This window comes from Calypte anna, chromosome 22, assembly GCF_003957555.1.
Source record: "Calypte anna isolate BGI_N300 chromosome 22, bCalAnn1_v1.p, whole genome shotgun sequence".
Taxonomy (NCBI): Eukaryota; Metazoa; Chordata; class Aves; order Apodiformes; family Trochilidae; genus Calypte; species Calypte anna.
Window position 1 is genome coordinate 583710 of NC_044267.1, and position 13306 is coordinate 597015.

General features: G+C 47.1%; 1 protein-coding gene across 2 annotated transcripts in view; it reads left to right on the plus strand.

The window, feature by feature from the left end:
- The window catches only part of ZMAT4 (zinc finger matrin-type 4), a 47327-nt gene extending 36226 nt beyond the window's left edge, over nt 1–11101 (plus strand). For both annotated transcript variants that reach the window (XM_030464173.1, XM_030464174.1), the window contains exons 6-7: nt 6173–6269; nt 10659–11101. In XM_030464173.1, coding sequence (XP_030320033.1) covers nt 6173–6269; nt 10659–10674 — 113 coding nt within the window. In that variant the 3' untranslated portion in view covers nt 10675–11101. The remainder of the gene's footprint in view (nt 1–6172; nt 6270–10658) is intronic.
- Nucleotides 11102–13306: the final 2205 nt, after the last annotated feature.

Here is a 13306-nt window from a genome sequence, read left to right on the forward strand (position 1 = left end):
ATGAGCCAGAAGAGGGGACAGGGGGATGGCAGTGGCAGAGTACCCCTCCATCTCCCTGGGGTGAGCCAGGCAGCCCCTGTCTGGTGGTTTAATTACTGCTGGAAACACAGCAAAGGCCCCGGGTCAGCAGCAGGACCGAGGAACTGAGTGTTGGCTGTAGATGTCAGAAACAAGTTCTGTCCCTCCATCCATCCCTGCCCTGGCTGGGGTGGCTCTGAGCATCCTCAGGTCCTCCTGGTCCCCCCCCTGAGCACCTCTGGTCCCTCCTGGAACCCCCCAGGCCTTCCCAGTACCTCCCAGTGCCTCCAAGTGAAAGGGCTGGCTCATTCCCTGTGCCTTTTGATGGAGCTGGGATCATTTAAACCTGTGGAGGATGCGGCTGAGCCTGAATTCTGAACAACATGACCTTGTTAATTCAGGGGTCTCATTACAGGAGGAAAGGTTTGAGCCTCTGTTGAAAACTTTCTCCATGGTCTTGATGATAATCCTGTATGCACAAAGTGTATTTGGCTGAGGAAAAAGTGCAGGTTTGTTTTTCAAAACCAGGCAGGAGAAGAGTCTGGTTTGCCAGCAAGACATGGCATTAACATTTTAAAATGCCCCCCTTTTTTTTTTTTTCCTTCCCTTGCTAAATGAAATAGTTTTCCTTTAAATACTAATGACTGTGCAGCATATTGTGCATTTCTTGATCTCAAGTAAACCTTGTAATGGTTATCCAGATCCTTCGTGTGCTACCCAGTGTGACTCATGGTGCCATAAATGATTCATGTGGCTGAGTCACTGCCCGCTGCTGAAAATATGCAGGGAAATAAAACCTGGGACAATAACATGGAAGTGCTTAGTACTTTGACCTGTGCCAAGCTCGAGAGTGGCTGAGGATGTCATTAACTGCACATAAATCAATTGTGAAGTGTTTTATTCATTTAGCTTGTGCTTAGGAGAGCTGCAGTGTGAGGGCTGGGGGTGCTCTGTGGTTCTGTGCTTGGCAGGGATCTGCAGCTGAGCCTGGGGTGGTCCTGGGGTGACCATGGATGGCAGGAGAGGGGACAGCAGAGCTGTGCCCTGGCTGTCTGGGCACATCCCCAGGGCTGGGGGAAGCTGGATTTGCTCTCCTGCTCAGACACTTCCAGGTTGGTGGTTTTGGGCAGGTCCTGGGTGTCCTGATGAGCCAAGGACCATGTCCTGGAACCTGCCTGTGATGTCCTGCACATCTCACCTCTGCTGCAGGGGTAGCCATAGAGCTGGGAAATCCTCATTTTCCCATGATGTTTAACCTGAGGGGTGTGATGTGCTGTGTCCAGCTGTGAGGTCAGAGCTGATCTCAGCAGATTTCAGACAGGATGAGGTCTGTCTGCTCCCTGGGGAAACATCTGGCTGGGAGAGAGAGCTGATGCTGGTGTCAGGTTAGAGATACCTGCTGGCAGCATCTCTGCCAACCTCTGTCCCAGGCTATCAGTGAGCTCTGGCCTCACCCTGTCCTTCCCTGTCTGTGCTGGGATCACCACTGGATTCTCCCTCTGCTCTGCCTTTGCTCTGCACATCGTGCTCGTTTGAATGCAAACTCATTTCCAAACTAACCCCCTGGCTTCTCCCATCACAACTTAAATATTAATTCTATTTTGACTGCTGTGGGAGAGGAGCATTTGATGCCCTGCATGAGCCTGGAACAAGCAGTGTCTGTCAGTTGAACTAAAACATTCCAACAGCCTTTGATATTTCGGTAAGGGCTACAATAAAATATTTATTGATAAATATGAATGTGTGTTTGGAGAAGTAAGAATAGAGATACATTTTTGGACATGATACATTTACAGGAAGCAAAAGCATTGATTCTTCTTGCCAAGTTCTCACCTTGCAAATTTAAAGTCTTATTTTCCTCTCATAAATCTCAAAGGGAGGGGGGGGGTAATTTGTCTGGTGACAAACCCCAGCTCTGGGCTTTACCCCAACCACTCTGTTGCACCTCTTCAGCAACTTGGAGCAGATGCTGCTCTGGTACAGCTCTGTCTGTACTCCTGCAGCCTCAGGTCACATTTCACCAGTTTTTCCTCAGCTCTGGCATTCCCCGTTGCTGAGTTCTCTGGAGCATGTGGGCTCTGCAGGGCAGAGACCTGGCAGCCCAGGTGGCAGATCTCATTCCTAAGGGATTTAATTAATAAGGGACTCTGCTTACTGCTGGTGCTGAGCCCCAGCAGAATGCTCACTCTTTGAAGGCAGGTGAGTGTTTGAAATTCTGGCTTTGTTAAGGAGATTCAGTGTGTCCTTTTTACCCCTTTGCCTTTTATGTACACAAGAGTGAACAAAATAAGCAGAAGATGTAGGGTACAGGCAGACCCTTCTTCATCTTGTCCATGTTTGTAACCTGCTCTTCAGCCTCTTTTATGTGACAACAAACAACTTTCCAAGACCTTTTGGCATTTTGTAGCCTGCCAGTAAAGCCTGATTTTTAGGAAGTAGATTCAGGGCCAGGCTTCATACCTGGAGGTGGTTGGATGGGATCCTGTAAAGCCCAGGAAGGTGGCTCTGCTCCCCTGGGCATTTGGTCCTGGTGGACAAGAAAAGCACCAGACCCTGGAGCAGAACTGCAACTCCCTGAAATAAAATCCACAGCCTCTGCAGAACTGGGATGTTGTGTAGGGATGTTGTCACCCGAAGCCTTGGTATTTTCAGGACATTTTCATAGTTGTGGATGTTATCTTGGAAAAGCAGGCAAAGAGCTGAGTTTCAGTTTCCTTCTCAGCTCATAATTTCTTTGTATGCTTCATAAATACTTTTTGTTCTGTGCTGTCACTTTTGGTTAGTAAAAAGCAATTTAACAAGTGCTCCCCTGGAATGTGTTTTAATGTGCTTCAAGCAGAATGACATTAATGACTTGACTTGTTAATATTTTATTTAATGGATATAGGAGCACATTCATTTTTACATGAGTGCATGTCATGAGGCAGGGTGGGGATTGTTGGCATGATGGGAGGATCCAAAGGCAGATGTGGATCCAGGCAGATCCTCGTGGCTCTTCCTGACAATCTGCCCTGCCAGGACCACCCTTCCCTGGCAGACCCCCAGCTCCAGCTGTCTCTGGCTGGGCACATTCCATGGCACCCCAGTTTCAGCCAAGTTGGCAGCTCTGGTGAGCCCCAGTGGGATCAAGCACTGTCAGTTCTGATGTTCTGAAGGTTCTAAAACTAAGGTTCTAAAACTGTTGCTGCTGCAATGGCTTTGTAAATCAATTCAGGAAGGAGAGCATCTGTAAGCAGATTTCCAATTTGATTTTTTTTTTTGCTGCCCGTGGTTTCACTCTGTGTTTTACTCCCTTTCTCTGTTTCCTGTGTTGGTGGAGTTCATGGAATGCAGGACTTTCCTTGTACACATCCATCTCTGGGTGTGGATTTCAGCAGAGAGGTCCCACAGCCCTTCTCCTGCCCGGGGTAATGATGGGCCTGGGTGTGGGGCTGTGCTGTCTGGGGAGCAGCTCCTGCTCTGCTCTCCATCCCTGCCTTGTTCTCTCCACCTGGGATGTGTCCCTGTGTGCCAGCAGCGGGTCCCTGCCCCTTCTGCAGCGGCTTTTCCATCCGGTGGGAGCAGCACTGAGTCCCCCCGTGCGGGATGCGGGAAGGATGCTCAGGATTCCCCCTTCTGCAGCAGCAGCAGCACCTTGACAGGCTGCTGGAAAAAATCCCTGTCCCCGGCTAGGAGCTGTAATCGCTGATGGCGTTTCCACCTACACAAGTAATTAAGATTCAATAAGGCTGCTGTTAATGTATGCTGTTAAATTAGCTGCTGAGCATTAGAACCTTATTACCTTAATTTAAAGTATTACTCGTTTCCTGCATCCTCAGTCCTGATCTCTGCTGAGCACCAGCCCTGGTCCGAGGGCTCAGGCTGCAGCAGAATGCCAGCACACCCCCTGGCTCAGCCCTGTGCTGCCTTTTCCATCCATCCCCTGCCCTGTGGCACGAATTACCTGGTTTGGGACTCCTGCTGGCTTTGTAAAGGCACAGGAGCTGCCAGCTAGGGAGAGTTTGACTATAAAACTATTGCTGCTGCAATGGCTTTGTAAATAAATTCAAGAAGGAGAGCATCTGTAAGCAGATTTCCAATTTGATTTTTTTTTTTCTGTGCCACTTCACAACACATAAAAATCCAGGGGACTGTTTAACACTCCTGCATGATTGCCTACTTGCTGTTTACAAGTCCTCATCTAAATATTTTGGAAATAGTGTTTAAAGCTGATGTTTAACTTAGCTGTGGACCTCATTCCTAGGTGAGAGATGTGTGAGGTGTTTGAGAGGGGTGGGACTGTTAGAAGAGCTGGTTCTGAAGTTGAAAAGAGGAAAGGAAAAGGTTCAAAAGAGGAAAAGTGGTTTTCTGGGAGTCTCTGGGTACTGCTGGGCAGTGGGGAGTGTGTGGTTAATTGTGGCAGGCCTAGACTGTTCAGATTTGAGAATGCCATCTCTCTCCTGTTCTAAATGAATTGTTTTAACAATTTCTGCAAAGAAATAATGCTGTGGAAAGGGACTATTACATGGTACATTAAAACTCCTCCTCAGGAGTGCTGCAGCCCATGTAAGCAATCCACAACTCTGCTATTTTTGAAGCTGAGCCCTTAAATTAAGCTTGAAATGCTCTGTTCACATCTTCACAGAAGCGAATCAGTGCAAAGCAGAAACCTGACCACAGAGACTAGAATTTGTAATTCTTTTTTTTTTATTATTTTGTGAGGACAGGACAGGAATCACTTGAGCACCAGTGGTTTGCTGTAATGCTGTTGTAATGTCAGTGATGCTAATGCAGCCCATGATGCCAAGGGATTTATTAGGATGTTAAAATACAAAAGAGAGGAGGAAAGAAGAAACCACTCTGACACTGAGCACAGTAAGGGAGACAACAGCTCCAGGGTCTGGAAACACTTGAGGATGCATTTATGTGCTGAATTTGTGTCAGGGTTTGCCCTGCATGCCAGGAGCAGGAGCTTTTGGTTGCTGTTCCTCTCTGGGGTGTCCAGAAGGAAATGGGCATTTAATGTACATTCAGCTGCTCTCCATCCTCCCTGAGAAGACATGTTAGAGAAGTGACTGTTCCTGTAAATCTGCTCTGCAACCTCTGTACTCTTTCCCCAAGGTAGAAGAATAATGGAGTTAAGTTGTAGTCACTCTGCTGGGACAGGAGAGCCTGGTCCTGCCTAGGACTCTGCTGGGCTTGGCACCTTCTCTCCTGCTTGGTGCCAGGTTTGCTCTGTCTGGAGAAACCAGGAAACGTTTTGTTTTCCTGCCCTTGGTACTTGGAAAGCACAGGGACAAATGGCCCTTCCCTTGTCCCCTGCCATCCTGGTCACCCCCTGGCTGCCCCTCCAGCCCAGCCCTGGGATTTCACCTGCTTGATGTGTTGGAGGGAGAAAGGGATTTAAAAAAAAACAATAGGTAAAACGGAAAGAAATGAACCAAATCTGGTTTTGCAGCTTCTGTAGGTTTTGAGGAATGTCCCCAGCAGCATCATCGTGTTCTTCTGTGACTGCAGAAGTCATTGAGGAATGTTTTGGGTGAAAACCTGATCTAGAAGGGCAAAATAGAACATTAGTGTGTAAATAATTTCTTGATCTATCATGTGCTAGGCAGGCTGATAGCATCTCCAGAGAGTGGGAGGGTTAGACCAAAGCACTAAGAATAAATGCCTCAAAAATGGACCAAACTGTGCATTTTTCCTGGAAAACTGACCTGAGGTGAATCCAACACCATCCCCACTGGGCAGCATTGTTTTGGGAAAAGGCCTTTTCTCCTTCACCTCTAACCCTCATTGCTACCTGTCTGCTGGGTCCCTATTTTTAGATTTTCAGCTTTTCACAGGTGGCAAAATCTTTTATTTCCTTGTCCTTCTGAGGCCTGAAAAATACTTTCAGCCTTAAATCATTAAATTACAATTCTGAGATGCAAACTATTAAACAAGGAAGAAATAATTCTCCTGTTTAGTACAATAAATAGTGTTCAGAGTGGTGGGGTTTGTATCTGGACACCTTGGGTGACTGTTTTTCTCAGGCTGTGCAGTACAGGTGTTGCATCTGTAACCCTGGACCTCTCCTGGGCAATTCAGTTGAACGGGAGGTTTGAAATAACAGTGAAAGGAGGATGTTGGAAGAAAAGCTGGGCAATTAACTAACAAGTCTGGGCTTTATTTGCAGGCCTGAAACGCAGCTACACCTGCAACATCTGCAAGGTCACCCTGAACTCCATAGAGCAGTACCATGCACACCTGAAGGGCTCCAAACACCAGACCAAGTGAGTACCTGTCCATGTAGCTCCTTGCTTTCTGCTGGCCTAGGTTAATGTATATTTCCATCCATCCAAACATACATTTCCATCCATCCAAACATGTATATACACACAGCCATGTTATTGATGTCTGATCCTGGTGCCATCAGCATCTGTGCTCAACCAGACCCAGTTTGTGTTTAGCCTGAGGCCCTGGGAGTCTCATGGGATGAGGTGTTTCCAAGGGAAAACGTTTATGCTGGGGTTTAGAGCTGAATTTACCCAGCTTGGAGAGTCAGGTGGAGTCTGCCCTGTCAATTAGTGCAGATTATTAAAGTGAAGTGATGAAGATACACAGTACCAGAGAGCAGATTAATGAACTAATCTCTCTTAATGCACTTACATGTGGGCTTTGGGAACCATTGCAGGCTGAAGCACTCAGGACTTGCCCAGATTAGAAGAGGGATGTAAAAGGTGTCATTCCTTATTGAAACTCTTCAGGTAGCTTTATGGGCAGTCTGAAAGATGAGGCAGGATGAGCAGAACCAGCAATAAGTACTAACACCTAGTTTTGCTTAAGCTGCCAATCGTCTGACTGATTTCTATGGAAAACGGCTCTGATTATTCTATTTCCTCCATCCATTGTTCATTTTTATACAATCTTCTTTGAGGATGAGCATCCCAGCAGAGCACAGATCTCTCCAGCACTGACAGGGAAGTGCAGAACCATGGGAGGCAATGGATTGGCAGCTTGGCTTGGTGCACAACAAAAGCTCTGCCTACCCTTTAATTAGTATGTAACCAGATTTTGCTCTCCTTGTTTAAAGCTGCTTTTGAAGCTTCATTGCCCTCTGCTTGGGACTGCAGGAATGAGTTACCCATATCCTTCATCCTGAGCCAGTTGGTCCCTGGAGTTCAGGTGTCTGACAGCCACGTGCTCTGGCTGAGCCAGGAAGGGAAAGCAGTTTGTGCAGCTCATTTTCTGGACTACAGAAATCATGTGAGGTGCAAAGATGAAGACATCTTAATGCCTGTGAAAAGTTATCATGGTGTGGGAGTGTCTGGGATACCCGTGCCCCCAGCTCAGCCCAGTTCCCAGCACCAGGGGATGTTCAGGGCAGCAGAAACACGGCAGACTTTGACAGGGCTGCACTGATGGTTTTGTAGCTGTGTACAAGTGGTTCTCTCTTCTATGCAGAGGAAGTTAATTCTGAAACCCAGAGCTGGTACTGCTTCCCTGAACATCCCCTGGTGTGGGGTCCCAGCACCCATCTCTGAGCACAGGATGAAGCCAGCACGGTGTCACCGAGTCCATGTCCCTCCTGTCACCCTCCTGCAGGCCTGGCCTGGGGGGCTGCCCACTGGTTTCACTGTTCTCATTATTGGTGGTTACTGTCAAGACTGTCTTCTGCCTTGTAACTCAGTCTGAAGCCAGTGGATTGCAGTTTCCAAGGCAACAAAACATTCTCTATAGCTGTCATACTTCTTGTGATGGGGGAAAAAAAAAAAAAAAGTGGGGAGGGGATTGTAAAGGAAAGGGGTTTTTGCTTTGGGACAGGTTAGCAGGGAAGGGGATTGCAGGCTGGAAGCTGGTAGAACCCCAAAAATACCAGGCAGATGAGTCTTCTGAAAAGCTGCTTTAGGAGAGAAGAACTTTTATGAGGAATGAGTCAAGTTGTGGATATTTATTATAGTTCTTGAGAGCCCTCCAGAGAGCATCTCCCAATCGAGGCACTGCTTGAGTTGCTTTAAATAACCCCCTGAACAGGAGCCCTGAAGCTACTGCTTAGCAGGACACCTTCCCCCATCACCTCCAGGTGCTGGAGGCTGCCAGAGCTGGTGCTGCTGGGGGGGTCTGGCAGGGAGAGATCTGCTCTTTGTTTACAGGAATTTCAGGGTCTCACCTGAATGCTTCTGACTGAATTTGTTTGACCAAGAGATGGGGAAAATGGGAGGCTGGGGGGGAGCTGAAAGTGTCTTGGCTGGTATTTTGGTTTTGAATAAAAGATGAAGGAGGAGGTAGCTAATATTATGCTAGTCCTTATCCCTCTGGCCAATGAATATGCAAAGCAAGATGATGTCTACTTGCTCCCAGTTTTTCTCCAGGGTGCAGGCACTTTGAGCTGTACATTAGAAAATAAAGGAAAAAACACATCTTTTTCCAAAAAAATCCTATCACACAGTCAGGAGCCAGGGCTGGAGCCAGACACAGGAGGGTGTTTCTATTAAAGCAGCTTCACCACGTTGGCATCCAGCCTGTTCCTCTCCGGGGTCACGCCGTGTTCACCGAGCTCTCAGGGGCCGTGTATCCCCACGGACACTGCTCGGAACTTGTCTGGAGGGCAGAGCTGCAGCCCCGGGGCTGCCACAACCCCTGCCCGGGAGCAGGTTGTGAAATGCGGCCGAACTCCGGAGCATCTGCACCGGGGAGGAGCGCTAAACCTTTAATTAGGGATTTATGAACTGTGTAGGGATGATCGAGCCATTGTTTGACTTACTTTCCAGGAATAGAAGTGGTTTTTTTCCGTCTCTCCTCCTCCTCCCCAACAAGGAAGGGGTGAGCAGGCGGTGATGCCGTGGCCGGAGCGGGGTGGGCACCGGCGGCTCCGTTTCTATGGGGACCGATGGCAGCGGCTGGTGAGGAGCTGATGGACCCCTGAAATCCCGGGGGAGAATTACATCCCAGCCTCGCTCCTTGTGCCTTCCCCTAGGCTGAAAGGAACAGGATTTCCCCCTGTTCTGGTTTCTGTCAACTGAAGAATCGCTGCGAGGAGGGATTTGCAACAAACACCGGAGAGTTAAAAGTCCCGGGTAGTTGTGGAAGAAGCCACAAACAGATTCAGCTTCTGAATCAAAGAAATGCTAATGTGGGGGTGTGAACCTGAGGCCCTGCAATCAGCACTTCTCTCCTTTGATTAGCGGTGTGGTTGGGAGGAGGGTGCTGACCCCATCCCTGTGCTCAGGAGGGACCAGGGAGCTCCCCAAGGGCTTGCAGGTGAAGGGATTGAGGATGCTGCTGCCTGGGTGGTGCCACATTTCCTGCAAGTGCCATCTCTGGGCTGGCTGCAAATACATCAGACTCTGTAATAGTGTGCTGGGTAGTGAGAGCTGTGAGCTGGGCTGGCTGTCAGTGATGGGAGACAGATGTAGCCCTGGTAATTAAGAGCCTGACGATATGGGGATAATGATTCCCACTTCCATAAAGAAGGATTTTATCTTCTTGCCTTTATTTTGTCTCTTTGATCAGCCAGATCTCTCTGCCACATCTAGAGCTGACAAATGTATTCTGAGGTTTTATAACCACTCGCTTACACATTCATAGATGCTGATGCATGTCTAGGTTTCCCTTCCAAACTCCTGTTTTCTGATTAATTTAGGATTTTTGCACAGAGGGCACCCAATCCTGAAGTGATCATTGGGGTAAAACAGGTTCTGTAGGAATCTACGTGCACAGGGATGCAGGACAGAGTGAAAATGAGTGGGAGCTGAGAATGGTCAGATCAGGTTTGGAATGTGTGCTCTGAGCATCTCTGTTCACAGCCCTTCACCCCATCTTGTGTGCTGTGATTAATGGCCTCTGAGGAGCAAATGGCAGGAGTCTTGGTGCCTGGGAAGGGTTTTTCTCTTCAGTTTTGTTTCTTTTTTTCCCCCATTTGTGTCTGATTTTATGCAAATGTTATTTCTGTTTCCCATGGAATTCTCCATCTCTGGTGCTCAGAGCTTGAGCTACCTCCTGTGCATCCTCACCCAGAGTCAATGCATGCTTTGAGAGAAGATTTCTGATAAAATTCAGGAAATTATGTTATATACTCAGGTTGTGCCAATTACTTTACAACAAAGCCAAATGACTTTGTTCTTACTTTGCCTGTGAGGTTTATTGGTAACATTTTCCATGTGCTTTCTCTAACAGAGTGGCTGATGCCTAAAATATAAAGAAGGCTTTAGAGTGATAATAACTCCAGAAGATTAATAGTTACAAAAGGTAGATGGAATTGAAAGGCATTTTAATTTGTCATTATTTCGGTTCCAGAGAGCAGCTGAGTAATTACACTGCTTATGAAGAGAGAACGTGTAATACTTTCTCTCATTATAGGATTAAATTGTCTCCCTTCTCTTTTAATGTAAAGGAAAATAACAAGATCCCTGATATCTTCTATTTTGATCATAATTTCAAAGCCCGTGATGGCTCTGTGGTGTCAGGTGTATGGATTAATGGTTGTAATGTGAAACAGAAGATGGGGCTGATTTAAAGCATAAACCTGAGCTCCCCAGCACTTGCTGAATGAGAAATTCCACATCAGGCAAAAAAGGGAAGTGGTGCAGGGTGTGCTGGGCACTTCAGCAAACTCACACTGAGGACCTGAAGCAAATGTGGGTTTTGAAAAGGGTGACTGCTGCTTTCTTGCTCTTTTGCAGCCTGAAGAACCAGTAGTAGCTGGGCAGGGGAGGCACAGGAAAGCACCGAGGCTGCTTCTGCAGAGAGGAGCAAGTCCCCAAGGAGAGGATGCTTTCTGGGACTCTGATCCTGTGTGGATTCAATAATTAATCTGTAACTAACCTTCGCTTTGGACAGATACATGGAATTTTTTTTTTTTTTAATTTTGTGGTGAGTTAAAATATTTCAATGGATTTTTTTACCCTTTCAAGATAATATTTATTCAGCACAGAGTCTAGAGTATGATTACTATCCTGTAAATACAGCACTTAACCATCACTCATCTTCAGAGACAGTGGAAACAAGATATTTTACTTTTTCGTATTTATTCTTAGATTCCTCCTGAGGGTATAAAATTATTCTATTACATTATCCATGACAGTGATGTAACCAGTCTTCAACCAGAAATAAACATACTTCCTTCACCTTCTCCAGCATGGTTTGTATCAACACATAAAGAGCAGCAAAAAATGAATCACAGGGATTGTGTAACGGATGAATTTTTCCTTTTCTTCTTTGTCTTCTGAGAAACAAATGGTTCACTGAGCAAGGAAAACTAAAATGAGAGCATTAAATCCTTTTCCTGCTGGTAGGATTCCTGCAGGAGAGATGGAAGCCCTTGGTTGGTTCAGGACACCGGGGCCGACAGCCCCTGAGCTGCCCTCGTCGTGTGGCCACATCCAGAGCCACAAAAGGAAGATTGAGAGAGAGAAAAACTGATGGCAACTCAACTTTTAACTGTCCCAAAGGAAGAGAGTTTGTGCAGAGCCCAGCCATGCCCCATGCTGCTTCAACTTTTAACTGTCCCAAAGGAAGAGAGTTTGTGCAGAGCCCAGCCATGCCCCATGCTGCTTCTCTATAGGGAAGGGGTTTATTCCTCTCTGGCTTTGGGGGTTGGAAGTTCACCAGGATTTTAGTTTTGTTACTGCAATCAACACAAAGAGACCAAGGTTCTGACCCGACCAGAGAGCTGCAATAAACACAGTCCAGTTTCACCTGGGTACTGTGAGCAATGCAAGCCACACCTCACTGCTCCATGGCTTGGGAATGCTGCTGGAGATCAAGCATCACCTTTTTAAAGAGCAACCGGGTTGTTTTATGTATGTGTAGTAGCACAATTCTTCTAAGACTGTGGCCATTTCCCTGCTCCTACATCCCTGAAATGGTTCTGACATCTCCTTTCTGTGCCCTCTGGGCTGGGGGCTGTTGTGTCTCTGGGAGTCAGCAGTGACCAGGATGGATCCATCACTTTGTTCACCAGGAGTCCCATCAAGGTCCATTTCTCCACCGTTTCTCCAGGAGGAGCAGTGTCCTGCTGCTGCTGGCTCGGCGTTGGGGAAAGTTTTAATTTCATCCACAGCTCACCACCCTGATCTGCAGGTTTGTGAATTTCCTGCCAAAAGAACAAGTGGTAGGTAGGTGATGGATGTGTGTCCTCCATCTGCTTCCCTGCTCTGTAATAAACCAGAGCAAAGCAAAACCAAGCGTGCTGCTCTGTGCCTTGGTGTGGAGGAGTGCTGGATGTTTCAGATGAGGTGTTTGGGCACGTCCCTTGGAAAATGGAGACTGCCATGCAGTGTTAAATATTCATAGAATTATAACTATTTCTGTATGTTTGTAATGTGGTAGCCCATGAGAAAGCAAGTTCTGTGGCAGAGGATGCTGTAGGAACTGCTCAGTCACCCCGAGGGAAGGAACACCCAAAGAGTTGTACAGCAGAGCTGTCTTGGGTGCCTGCTGTGCACGTGCAACTGAGGCTGCTTCCCTGCAAACCTGTGGTGAGATGTATTTTGGGGAAAGGCAATTTTTAAAATCATTCAGTCCCACGGCAGCACATGCTGAGCAGTAATTGTCCTGGAGCTGCTGCTGGTGCCTGTAGGATTTGTCACTACAAGCAATTTGACTTGTAACCAAGCCCGTGGGATGAAGCAGGAGCAGACATTTTGTGGAGGGGACCTTGTGATGCCAGAGGAAGAAAAATTGTCTTACTCTGAGGCTGACAGGGTTCTGTTTTTCATATCTTTCCCTACCATGGGAAGTTCATCTTCGTGGGCTGCGGGAGCTGCAGGGTGTTCCTGCTGCAGGGAGCTGCAGTGATAATATCATGTAACTGGCTTCTTAATTACAGCCTCATCTGGGACTTGAAGTCCCTCGCTACCTCGCTGCTAGGGTCACCCTTGTAATGGAAAAAAGAAACCTATTTTTGTTGGTGGAAATGAACAGATTTATTTTTTAAAGACTCTTTCCAAATCTTCAGGAGAGAAGAGAAGTAATTCTCCTAAATAAGGAGGAAGAGCAATAAGAGATGTTGCTCCGTGGAAGCCCGTGTTATTTTGCCTGCCAGCAGTGAAGACAGAAGAGATGCCTTCTAGCCTAAGAAGATAGGAGACTCCTGTGATTTGGGCTTGTTTGGGGTTTTTTGCCTCAACGTACCAAATATACCAACTAGGCAACGTTCAGTGCTTTATCTTCATTTGGCATTTAATCAAAGGGGCACGATGCTACATTTGTGTAATAGCTGGGCTAATTGAGCTGACAGAAGAGAGCAGTCCTGCTGTGCATCTTCCTGTTGGGGAAATGAGTATGGATATCCTCACGTGTGATGACAGGTTACAGACAGCACAGGGCC